This window comes from Tachysurus fulvidraco, chromosome 20 (assembly GCF_022655615.1).
Source record: "Tachysurus fulvidraco isolate hzauxx_2018 chromosome 20, HZAU_PFXX_2.0, whole genome shotgun sequence".
Taxonomy (NCBI): Eukaryota; Metazoa; Chordata; class Actinopteri; order Siluriformes; family Bagridae; genus Tachysurus; species Tachysurus fulvidraco.
The window spans coordinates 3,483,160-3,496,854 of NC_062537.1; the positions used below are offsets into that span (position 1 = coordinate 3,483,160).

Below are 13,695 nucleotides of genomic sequence, written 5' to 3' on the forward strand. Positions count from 1 at the left end.
TCAGAGTTTCCGTTACTGACACTTCACAGAGTCCACGAAAGCGTTCTGATCAATCACTTCAAAAACATTACATCAAGCCCTGAGTGTGTCAGTGACTCCACACGCCTGCTACAAATGACTGGGAGCTCGTTGGGATTTTTCGTTCCTTCTTTCTTTCTATCTTTCTTTTTTTAATAACAACAGATGTTGCATTTTATTGTTGGATTTTTGTTAAATGAAAGAACTATGAACATGACAGAAGGTGCGTGCTCTCATATACAGCCCTGCATCTGGAAAGCTACAGGAGGCTGATTGCCACATCACACATCATATGACACCTTCAAGAAATCCAGATTCTACTCAAACTGGGAAATCAACAGGAAAACAATTCGTTTGCATGCTGGAACATGATTGGCTCTCATATTTTATCATGTGTTACACCACAGTTCTCATTTCAGCTCTGACAGGAATTCCAGCTTCAAGACAAACCACAGATTTGTTTTAATGCATATGTTATGGGATTGTTTCTATAGTAACAACATACATGGTGTTTTCACATCAACCTATTGTGTAATATTTGATGTGGAAAAGAGAAAGAAAATAAAAGAGAGAGAGAAAGGCTTTCATTCTTTTAGATGGTCCAAAAAACGTAGCCATGACGGATAAAAAGTAAGATGTGTTGTTCCTTAAGGAAGACATTCTAACATTTAAACCCCACACTGTGCCACCATGAGGAAACCGTCATGCCGTGTTGATGATTCGTTTCCTCTACTAGCGTGTCCCTGAGTGTATCATTCCTTAGATAATGCTAACATAATTTGACTCTTATGTTTCACAATCTACCCCCCGGCCCCCCGGGTTTATATCCACTGACAATTTTCAATCTTGGAAATTAATTTACCATGAAACAATAATAAACACACGTGCCATAAATTTTAGGGTGTTTCAATGTTGCATGGCAGTTCAGAGCCTCGTGTGATGCAATAAATCCGAGCAAACACACAGTCACACAGCTCAAGGGTGTCGGCACTGCCAAGGTCTCAGTCTCTGGAGCGCTCCATCCGAATTTCCCCGGACGTCTGTGTGATGTGATTGCGTATGCAGGGATTACACACTGTTAAAAAGCGTCAGTGCTTAACGGGAGGCCTTGGACCGCTTTATTCCATCTTTCAGGCTGCTGATTTAAAAGCGTCTGTGAGCCCATCCAGTAAAACATAGCACTTAGGCAAAGATCAATAGAGCTGTCCCTGAGAAACGAGATTAAATCGGAGAGATGTATTGATGTTTATGTGCCGGAGGTTTAACACTCAATTCAAATGGTCAAGGGCTCAATAAACACTGGAGTGTGGAACCGAGCCTGTCCTCTCAAGCACCATGTCCCCTGTGTCCAGTGAACTCATTCCAGCTTATTGCCATAGATTTATAGCTGTCTTGGCTGTATAATCCTAGCTACGCTGAAAGACTATGGCATGTTTGCTTCATGTTATCTTCTATATTTAGCTTCCATACCGTGACTAACCTTGTTTCTATTGATCCAGATGGTGTGTTTTTTCCCCCCAACCCCAAATGTATTCGAGCAGCCGTCAAAACATGTTTTGCTTTCACCGTTCTTCTTTTTTTTCGTTCTGGAGCAACCAAGTGGGCTTTTCTATAAAAATCTGCCACGATACAACACCTAGTTTTCCAATGATGAATAGTTTACGACACAATGGGACTTAGTGTAATCTATAAAACATGCTAAACTATTCCACCTAGACTCCAGCTTCAGAAACTGTGCAGCTGAATTCCTCCACCAGCACTGGGTTCGTAACAGAGAAGCTCAAACAGAATGATAAAGACAAATTACACGAATGACGATGACAAAGTTTACTCTTGAACGTGAAAGTGAGAGTGAGGAAAGCGCCAAACTGATCGGCTTTTATAGGAGAATAACTGGTGATGCGGCGAATCGGATAGCTAGCGATTCATTTTCATTCTTTTAGCAATCTAAATGTTATCGTCAACTTTTGAAAGTAATTAGTGCAATGTTGCGGAAATTAAAAAAAAAAACTTTATGGAAGAGCAATTTAAACAATTGCTAAAATTCTTTTTTTTATTTACTTTTTACAGCTTATTTGAAATTTTACTTCTTATTTTTAGATTTTTATGTCATAATTAATACTTTACCTGTTGCTTGTTGTTGTTTAAGCAACAAATACTGGATGCGTCTTAAAGACTTAGCGTGAGCTTGTGTCAGGATACTAAAAATACTAGAAAGCTGTTTGGGATGATGAGGGTTAATATTGATTCACGTGTGCAGACTCTGCCCTGTAGCTGTACAATATCTTTTATCATTATATAATATCTGTTATGTAAAGTCTAGAGGATATACGGTATGTGAACCGTACTGATTGAAGCACTGAGATTGACGTGAAGATTTGTGTCGCTGTTGGTCGCAAGTTCTGGCTGATTTGTACGTGTATAGATTTGATCAGAGACAATCTGTTTATTTATTGATATTTCTCAGCTACGGCGTGTTAATCCACGCTGCCTTTATACGACAGAAGCGACTAAAATGACAGACGAGATTGTTCTAAGCTTCAAACTTCTAAAATTGCTTTAGGATGCTTTCTATCAGTCTCGGATCAGCGCAGAGAATATTCCCTTTTCTACACCGGGCATATTATAACACGCTGGCATCTGTTGCCTGCAACCCCACCGGCAACTAATCTGCCCAACCGCGCTTGCTGTGGAGTCATTATTAGTAATTGCGAGACAATCAGGCTTTATGGGCTGCAAAGCACCGTGACTTACCGAGGAAATGGAGACAGCAAGCGCCTGTTATTTAATTCTCCAGAGATTGGGTGAACATTAAGGCTCGCCTCCGGCACCCGTCTCGCCACGCACGCGCCTGTGCTCAGATAGGGCTGATGGTCTTAATAAAGATAAAATGATAATAACCTGCCTAAAAGGGGGCTGGGTGTTGAACGTGAACCTCTCCGGATGGCTCGGGGGTGGCTGGATGCGCACACTTAGTGTCGTCGCTCTAATGGCTTCATCATTATGAGGAAGAGCCCAGTACAGGCCATGGATCTATGTATTTGTGTGTTTTGGGAAAGGGAAGTGAGCAAGCACTGTGCTAAATCCACAGTGTGGACATAAGCAATCTGATCACCTGCACTGAAAATTGGCCAAACTGCAGTAACTGCTGTAAGTGCACTACTCCACTTCAAATGGCCGAGACCAGCATCCATTTGGCTATTATCAGAGACAACAACACGGCCCATAAAAAGCATCACTCAGCTGGAATAATATTCCCAGCCATGTAATATACACACTTTCAGCTTGTTGCTGTCTGTTGTCCTTATTAAGTTTGATTGCCTCGTGAGATCTCCTCCTGACTCCAAAGCTCTTCTTGTCAGGGAGATGAGTCAGAAGCTGAAATCGTCTCCTGAAGTGTGCTATCTCTTAATGCACGGTGTCGGGTGTGCGGCGGGTTATGAAAACCTCGGTCTTTAATGTTGATTTGCTGCACAGCCGCGAGGAGAGAGAGAGAGAGAAAGAGAGAGAGCGGAGCTTCAGAAGCACTGATTATGCCATTCCAATGGGGTTTGGAGATGTTTTATGTATCAGCTGCCTAATTCCACGCTGCTCGCTCGTCTGCACGTACTGCTCCTGCTGCGAGGCTGAGCTGTAGGACACAATGGAAACTGTCTGCAATTGTTATATCCAGCTCATAGTACAGAACAGTACAGTGAGCCGAACCACGTAATATCTAATTAGGTCTTTGATTTAAAGATGATTAATAACTGGTAGTATTGACTTTTTCTGTTGCAGAAGTAGCACGTGTAAGGATGATGGTCAGCGATTCACATACTTTTGGATATAAAGTGTAGTGCACTTAATATGTGGCCTACGGGTCATTATTTAGCAGGAAGAAGTCTTCCCTTAAGAATTTTATTCAAACAGTTTAAAGATATAACTGTGTTATTCCTGGCAATTCCTGTCCGTGGCCATTCCAACACAGGAGTCACCTTCATTCCAACTAATGGCCTCATTATGCTAATTTGTGGCACACAGTAACCCAAATGCAGGATTGATCCACAGACCCTGGAGCAGTGAGTCCACAATACTAGCCAATGCACAACTGAGCCACCCTAATTAGTGCCCTAAACTAATACTGACTCGATAAAAGCCTGGACGAGGGACTGATTTTTTCCATCCATCCAAAAAAAAAGGATCGGCGATCCCCTGGGGTTGTGTCACTTCTAAAGATCTTAATGGTCCGGTCTGTGCCACACATTTAAACAGAGCCAGTCAGGAATGATGTAAGCTGATGCAGAGAAAAAGGGAAGAAAAAAAAAGAATGAAAAATGAGAACTTTTAAAAGAATTTGCTAACCGGGTAAAAAGGATTCAACAACGAGAGAAAAATGAGACAAACTGCTTTTTATTTAATTAGCTTTGTAGTCTAGTTGTTTACCATAAAATATGATAAAAGATGATTCTACACTCGCTGCTCGTTTACATGCTAACTTAATAAACCTCCTTAATTTAACCGACCCTTTGCGATTTAACTCTACACCACCACTAGCAGTATTAGCTTTCTCATCTCGTTGCCTTCAATCACATTGGCGTTGCCAGTTAATTAAGTTTCACACCGACAATATATTTAGGATTGATGTGTTTTCCACAATACTAGCTTGTGTGCTAGCCTGTTGCTAGCAATTACTAGCCAAATGAAAGATAACAATCTTCAGGGTTAACATCAACTCGATTATCTCCTGAGGATATAAATGGTGGATCTTAACGTGTTCCTTAAGCAATATCTGAATTATTTCTATTTCAGGAGAAAAGGGGAAACTAGATTCAGCATTTGGTTTTAAGACGTTCTTGTGAAAAAAGAAGATAAAGGATAATGAATATGAGCGGGATATTCGACACCGTTTCCGACAGGATTATTAAACAAAACCTACGATTACTGTTTGCTAATGTAGCAGAATTGCGTAGATGATTTTATTTGTGCTAATCATGATTAATCATTTACTCATTAAATCATTTAATCATCACAAGATGCCTTTACAAAAGTGATCTTGTTCATATTCGCGAATGATCTACAGGGTTAAGAAGAACGAAGTACGAGATAAAACGTGACTAGATTGTGGAATGAAATGATACAAACACAACAATATGGTTGACGGATCAATGCTCTAGTTTCAAGGAGAATGTTTCAAGAAAAGAGGGATTTATTTGGCGTCTCACGCTGATGTGACTGCACCTCGCTCTGTCAGTCTGTCGTGGCGAGACAGGCTGGTCCTGTTTTATAGTTACTATTACACCGGAGGTCATATCTCTCCATCAGCCTTATCTTCATTTGCTCATGTTTAGACATCCCAAGAAATGTCATCTCAGCACACGCTCAGCGACGACGGAAATAATCCGAACCTTCTTAACACACGGGGAAATTTCCACGGCCCTGTCAGTCGCTTAAATATACCAAGTACGCTTGACCCCCTTCGGTCTCCAGATGATGGCCTCTGCGGTAACACACACACACACACACACACACACACACACACACACACACACACACACACACACACACACTGAAAACATGTTTTATTTTCTCTTATCCCTTCCTCTTGACCTCTTGCTGTTAGAGTGTTTGTTCTTGGGCACGTGGCGTGATGTACGTCTTGCTCTCAGGACACAGAGAGTTAATGGGAACACGAGGGGAAACATAGACTGATCCAATTAGTCTCCGTTCTCCCCAAATAGCCCCAGTGCACACATTATGCTGTATTAGTGTGTAGCAGGATCATAATTCTCGCTGACCTTTTCCTGTTAACGCTGGCTCGAGCAAGTTTAATTATGATAGGTAATCGTTATATTCCATAACACTGACATTAAACGACCGCAGAGATTTAAAAGGCAGCTAAATGCCAATATTTATGACCCTTTTCTCTCACTGTGCTTTTCCATCAGCCTTTGTTTTGAGCTGTGCTTTCCCACAAGCGCTGGCTAATGGTGAGGTGACTGTGAGCAGCCTCCACGTAGGAGGAGAGGCCTATTTTTTCTGCCTAACTGGATACCAGCTCCACGGCGTGTCGTCTCTGACGTGCCGCAATGCCACCATGCCGTACTGGAGCGGCAAAGAGCCCAAATGTGTAGGTAAGGAGCCGGTCGCCTTCCCTTCTTCATTTCACTTGCAATGTACAATAAGCTAAATTCCTTCCTTTTATAATAATAAAATAAGCTAACAAGATTTCTGAGAGGAATTTTGAAGTCAAATTGATATGTTCATATCGTTTTCATTGCTAATCCCAACTAGCTGGCTAGCACAAACTAACCTGCCCGGATTAAGCCGTATTTATAAACGTTCGTGATTATCTGGAGAATAAAGGAAGCTGTGTTGAAGCTGAGTAGTCGCGTTGCGTCATTGTTGCTCAACACAGGCAGTTCGATAGCACCATAACTCATGATTGATTAGCTTTTGTCTGGATAAATGACCCTTCATAAATCTCTGTCCTTCGGGCCATCTGTTAAGGTGTTGGTTTGTCGTCTTCTTGTCAGAGTCGGTAATAAAGATTAATTGTGGTCTTAATGTATTTGTAGCAAACATTTGAAAGCAGTAACTGCACACAGTTTTGTTTTGTTTTGCTTTTTATCCTCACACATACAGTTCTTATTTAGGTGCCCAAGCACTTTCACAATCACAGACAAATGTTTAAGGAACTAAAGAGACTGAATTCTTGTCTCACTCCCACACAATAAAACACTGTCCTCATCTTCTTTTCTTAATAAACCTGGGTTTGTTTGTTTTTTTTTGGACACATTGCGTCTTTCACTCCCACTCTTTGTGTGTGTGTGTGTGTGTGTGTGTGTGTGTGTGTGTGTGTGTGTGTGTTACTCTGGTAACAGCCTCTTGTGGAGGGATGCTTAAAAATGCCACTCTGGGCCGTATCGTCTCTCCGGGGTTTCCGGGAAACTACAGCAACAACCTGACATGTCACTGGGTTCTGGAGTCCCCCAAGGGCCACAGGCTGCACGTGCACTTTGAGAAAGTTGCTCTGGCTGAGGATGATGACAGGTAACCTCTATATTTATCTGTGTAGGTCTGATTGTGTCATCTCAGGATTCCAATATTTCATTTGAGTAATTAGGCGTCGGCTCCCCGCAGAGCCCCGACGCTCAGATCCAGGACACGTTCTGCTGACGCCACGGTACAGCACGAATTCTCAATCCACGCCTCGAACCTTCCAGTGTTCCCATCTGTGTTACCCACAGCGGCCTGCGTTCGGCATTCAGCGTAATTAAGAGCATCCCTCCCATGCAAATTAATCATGCGACCGCGGAGGCCGTAGCAGAAAGTACGGGAGAGAGGAAATTTAATTACATTTTCCGACTGTCTCGAGGCAGAACTAACAAATGGCTCTTTAATGAATCCGCTCCAGTGCGGAGCCCAGCGAGACGCTACCTCCGTAGATGAGATTGAAAAACATGGAAAAAAAAAGCCAGACTTAAAAGCCTCAATGCTCTTTTGATCTTTCCTTTTCGTTGTCACTAACAATTGCGACGATGCCTAACACCGATCTGTGTGTTATTTTTCCTGCACAGGCTGCTGATCAAGAACGGGAACAACATCGACTCTCCTCCTGTGTATGACTCGTACGAGGTGGAATATCTTCCCAACGAGGGGGTAATGAGCACGGGGAGGCATCTGTTTATCGAGTTCACCACAGACGAGAGCGGCACCTGCACTGGTGCTGCCATACGATACGAAGGTACTAACCCTTCTTACACAGTTAGGAGGTTATGACCAGTTATGCCTGCTGGCAAAAACTCCACATTTTAAATGAAACCACTCAGTCACCCTGTCTCTCTAAAATTAAATTCAGGTGAACTCCAGCCAGGAAAACAGTCATTTCATCCTGAATTATATCACCATTAATTCTTTACCCATGGAAAAAAAAAATCATCTCTCTGTAGTTTTAACAAATGAAATTAACTATTTTTGCTCTTCGAGCCTCATGCAAACCCTGTCAGCTCTCAGCTTATCAGCTAAACCCAGTGTAAGAGCTTCATCCTACTGGTCTGTTCACTGTTATTTGCATTTTTTTTTCTGAAGCCAACTTTAATTATTTTTGTTGTATTTTGTAAAAAAAAAAAAAATTAAGAACATTTTTAGTATTTTAAAATTTTAAGTCATCAAATTTCATTCTTTAAATTGCATTTTTCTTCTTGTTATTAATAATAATATTATAATTTTTTCATTTATATAATATCCGATTTTATTAAATAATGTATTTTTAGCATACTTTTCTTATGTCTGTTAGTATCTGTGAAGCTTTAGTATCAACATTAACACTTTTAGAAATGAAAAAAAAACTACTTTTACTTTAATTTCACTCCAGGTTATTTCAGAACAAACAGATCAATAAAGCTTGTCAATATGTTCGATTGTAATTTTAAAGAAAGCATTTTAGGGACTGTTGAGGTGTGTGTTTTGTCAGCTTTTGCCGAAGGCACGTGCTACAAGCCCTTTGTGAAATACGGCAACTTCTCGAGCAGCGATGCGTCGTTCGGCGTGGGTACGGTGGTGGAGTTCTCCTGTGAGCCGGGCTACACACTGGAGCAGGGCTCCGTCACCATCGAGTGTGTGGACCCCGAGAACCCACAGTGGAATGAGACGGAGCCGGCCTGCCGCGGTGAGTGTACACTAAGTTGTGTGTGTGTGTAATAAATACACAATATACATAATAACCTTTCCAATGGTGTGTGTGTGTGTGTGTGTCAGCTGTGTGCAGCGGGGAGATCACAGATTCAGCAGGAGTGGTGCTCTCACCGAACTGGCCTGAAGCCTATGACAAAGGACAGGACTGTATCTGGGGCATCCATGTGGAGGAGGACAAGCGAATCCTTCTGGACGTCCAAGTGTGAGTCCCTCAGTGGCTCAGAGATACAATGAACGTCAAAGTGTCTCATTTATACACTCTTATTGTGTGAGCTGTGGGCTGTTCTTTGGTCTGTGTGTGTGTGTGTGTGTGTGTGTGTGTGTGTGTGTGTGTGTGTGTGTGTGTGTGTGTGTGTGTGTGTGTGTGAAAACTTCTACTTTTACATTTACAAGTGTGTGTATATGTATTGATGATATGTGCGTTCACTGATAACATCGTGTCCGAAACATAATGACTCAGCATTTCTACTCGGGCACTAGTTGTTTCCATGGCAACGCGCCGGACACCACAGTGGACACTGGTGTGAGCGATCTTGTACTGGTTTATTTAAGACAGAAAGCTAGATACAAGTGGAAACTACTGTAACCACATAAGGAGTAAAACTCTCCGGGGCACACAGTTATAGGAGAATAATCAACAAACTCTCTCCATTGTGAAGTATTTACTAATAAAATCACATTCACTGCAGTTAGTGCTTTCCTATTTTATTATCAACATTTCAAGCTTTCTATTCATTTTTAGCTACAAGAAATGTTGTGGATTGTCTACTAGACAACTACAATCATAGGTAGATCTCACACATGGATCTCACAGGTAGATCTCACAGGTAGAACTCGCAGGTAGATCTCACAGGTAGATCTCACAGGTAGATCTCACAGGTAGAACTCGCAGGTAGATCTCACAGGTAGAACTCGCAGGTAGATCTCACAGGTAGATCTCACATGTAGAACTCGCAGGTAGATCTCACAGGTAGATCTCACAGGTAGATCTCACAGGTAGATCTCACAGGCAGATCTCACAGGTAGATCTCACAGGTAGCTCTCACAGGTAGATCTCACAGGTAGATCTCACAGGAAGATCTCAGTGACCACGAGCTCCTTAAAGCTGCTGAAAGTTGATAAAAACCTGAGCTCGACCGGGAGCACGCTAGAAAATCCCAAATGCATGTTTAACGTGTTCACCAGAGATAAAATCTGTTAATTTACCCATCATCAGGATATCCCTGATTTTGGCGTTATGGAGTATATACATGCACAATCAAGCTGGTTTTAGGAACATTGTTAGGAGCTAAGAACTATTGGATGTCTGTGCTATTGATGCAGAGATTCTGCAGTAACCCAAAGTGTGAGTTTAGTCTAACATAAATCTTCCAAATTATCTGGATCGTCTGCTTAAGCTGTCCTCATTTGCATTAGTTTTCTGCACTCATTACTGCAATATGGCCGGAGCGTTGTACTGAAAGCTGTCAGAGGAATCCATCTGGAAGGACAGTATGCTCATGATTAGCCGGGTTCATTAGGTGTGCGCAATAACGACAGCGCTGCATTCTAGATCTCTCTCTCTCTCTCTCTCTCTCTCTCTCTCTCTCTCTCTCTCACACACGACCACGCAGTTTCTCAGTTCTCATGTAAGAAAAAGGGTTAAAAATCAAAACTACGCCAAACTGCATAACAGTCTCTCTGAGCTTAATGGTGCATCTTGAGGGAATTTTTCTGAATTGTGCAGAATTGGTTATGGCAGAAGGCACATACTGATGACATCACATAGCAGGGATATGATTGGTTCACATAACTGGTTGAAAGAATGCTGAGTCTGAACACATGTACATGTACATTTACATTTATGGCATTTAGCAGACACCCTTATCCAGAGTGACTTGCAACTGAGGGGCCCAGCTCAGGGGCCCAGCAGTGGCAGCTTGGTGGACCTGGGGTTCGAACATTCCGATCAGTAGCCCAACACCTTAACCACTGAGCTACCACATGCCACATGTCCTGTTTGAATGATCTTAGGTGCGTGTCGTTGTGTATAATCACCTACCGCGTCTACCTCTGATCTGATTGGCTGCAGGAATCTACTGTATAGTCGGCACTAGAATGAGCTCAGCCTCAGCTTATTCCTTCATACCATCCTGGCATGTGCTTGTTGGTTGGTTAGTGGGGCTGTAGTATTTGTTTCTAGAAAAACCTTCAAAATCTAATCCGTTGTGAGACGTGCTGACAGAAAAAAATCAAGAAAACGGAAAGCATATTATTGATATGTTTGTATCTTTGAAAGCCCTGCTAGCTCACTCACTCATCCCAGCTGTCTCTGGCTGTGGGTAATGTTTCTGTAAAACCAGAACAGACCTAGTTCCACTACACAGTGGGATTGTGTGAGGTGATGAAGCTTAAGGAGATGGAAATATATGTGTGTGTGTGTGTGTGTGTTTTGTTGTTTCCATTAAAGGGGTGGCCGCCCGCTTCTCCCCTCTAATGAGAACGTTCGTGCTCTGCCATTATCGTTCGACAGTGTTCGCCAGCGCGCAATTACTCACAATCCGTCTGCATAATGACGGCTGATTAATTGATTTAGCATAAACAGGAGGGCTGGCCCTGCACTAATTACAGCACGGCTCTGTTATAGCAAGCGAGCAGGTGCCAGGATGCACACCTGCCTGGTTTGAAGGCGGGGCACACGAACGGACCCTGGTGTAGGAGCTCGGAGATGGATGTGGGGATGAGTGCAGGCCAGGTTACCTGGATCATATCTAAATGCGGAGCTAGAAACACTGTGATGGATGTGTGGAGCAGTAATGCAGCTTAATGGCTTCGTTATGAGCACAGAGCCCATTTGTGGACATTTTTGAAAGCAGGTTTTTATTCCAGTAAAGAGTAGAAGAATCCACACACAGCGTGCTGTATGACGTGTAGGTACTGTATGGTGTCGGGGGGAAAAAAAGGAAAATGTAGCTCGATTTCCAAACTATTAAACGCAGCTGTGTCTTGTAACAATACGATGATATAAAAAGAAGCAAGAGAGAATGAGTCGTAACCATCTCGGTTTTCTGATCAGATCCGAAGCAGTGACGTCAGGAAGAAAGTGCCGGAACGTGTGATATGGAAGAAAAGAAAAGCTCCAAAAGCTTTTCAGAGGATAAGAAAGAACTTAGAGGCATTTATGAACGAATAAGTTATTAGAGATTAGTTATAGCAGAAAGGGTTGGGGGGGGGATTTATGGAGCAAACCTTTGAACTGATCTCATTTTAGTTTTATTTTAAATACTTTAGATTTAAAAGTAAGAAGTGCTAACTATATTTAGGAAGCGCACACATCTGCTGTGATGCAAAGTGATAAGTTCATGCAGTAGTAGGAGTAAAGAGACATATAGATTCTCCCTCCTTCAGCTCCTTTAGGCCTGTGTTTAGTCTCACGGCTGGCACTAAGCCCACACGCTGCTCCGAGTTATGCCCCCGGGAGCAACAGATTTTTGTCAGCCCGATGATTGCTAAGCGCTTTTTAAAGCCCTTCTCTGGCCGCCAACACTTTGGCATTTCAAAACCCTGTGCTTAACTGTGCTAATTAAAAAGCGAGAGAGTTAGATCAGCGGAAAAAGCTCATTTTTTATTGTTCACGACCTCATTCAATCTCTTTAAAAGCCTGTTGGAGCTGGGCAGAGCTGGGGAGAACAGGCCTTGTGGGAGACGCCTGGGTGTTGATTTCAGTCTGGAGTCTCAGGGAAAACGTTTAGGCAGTGATGAATGAGCGCTCAGCTCCTTTTAAAGAAGAACGGCTGGAGACATCTGTATAGCGTGGCTGTGTGGATGCACCCGGCAGAGGCAGAGGAAACTCAGTGCTGCTGTAAAATCACTAAAATCATCTACTTGGTGAAGTCAACTTTGGGAACAAGATCGGATGCATTGACCAGGTTGTTTCACTGATAGCATCAGTCAGAGATCTTTTAAGTGTCTTGTCTCTTACGCTCTTTTCTCTTGACTTAACTACATGCAGCCTCATTCTTTCAGATTCCTCCGTCTATCGTTTGTTTTCTGGAGGAAGCTCAGATTTAGTTAAACCCAAATACATCCTTTGAAGTGCAGGTGGCAAACCGGGGTCGCTGTCTATTCTCATATGCCCTGGGGGGTAATTTCTCACTTTTCAGTCATTTCATCCAAATACTAATCACCCACAAACACTTGCATGTGCAAACACACACACACACACACACACACACACACACACACACACACACAGAGTTCCTCTTATCACTTGTTATTACAGTTAGAAACAGTCCATCTATCTGAAGAAATTCAGTGTGTCATGTTAAAGAAAAAAAATTTAAAAAAATAAGAGTTAAAGCTTCACCTCTTACCACTGGAGACTTCTTCCAACAGTGTTAAAACGTTTCCCCCACAAAGAACATCGCCATGGCAACAAAGACAGAGCAACTTTCTCAAATCATCATCACATACAAAACAAACAAACAACGATCACATACATATCAGGTGCTTATACAACAAACAAAACACGTTAGAATAGACACATCGCAAATAAATAAATAAATAAATAAATAGTCATTACAAACATTATATACAATACATAAACAAAGTCACAAAAATGTATACAACAAATAATTAAATAATCAAACAAAACATCCAAAAATAAACAATCCTCGCAAACAAATGCCCTAAAAAAACATAACATCTATAAAAAATATTACATACAACGACAAGAAAAAATTTCCCCCCAAACAAACATCTAATTAACAAAAAAACACTCGTGAAAGGTTTTAAACAACATTTTTATTATTGATATTAACTTCTTCCTAGTGGACTTGCTGCTGTTATTATTAGAAGTAATGGTTGTGGGGGGGGGGGGTCTCTTTTATTCCAAGGACTTTTTTAAGATGTCCTAAAAACAACTCGCTCCTACGAGGGCACGTGACGGACAGCGGTTAAGACCAGTGTAGATGAGGACTGTGAGCGACCTGCCCGGTGCTGGGAGAAGGATTAGGAATATGATTT

At 42.1% G+C, this 13,695-nt stretch overlaps 1 protein-coding gene across 3 annotated transcripts in view; it reads left to right on the forward strand.

Moving 5' to 3' along the window:
• sez6a (seizure related 6 homolog a) overlaps positions 1-13,695 on the forward strand; it is a 91,056-nt gene that overhangs the window by 66,735 nt on the left and 10,626 nt on the right. For all 3 annotated transcript variants that reach the window (XM_027158694.2, XM_027158696.2, XM_027158695.2), the window contains exons 5-9: positions 5,943-6,128; positions 6,879-7,047; positions 7,575-7,741; positions 8,471-8,665; positions 8,755-8,893. In XM_027158694.2, the coding sequence (XP_027014495.2) occupies positions 5,943-6,128; positions 6,879-7,047; positions 7,575-7,741; positions 8,471-8,665; positions 8,755-8,893 (856 nt within the window). The remainder of the gene's footprint in view (positions 1-5,942; positions 6,129-6,878; positions 7,048-7,574; positions 7,742-8,470; positions 8,666-8,754; positions 8,894-13,695) is intronic.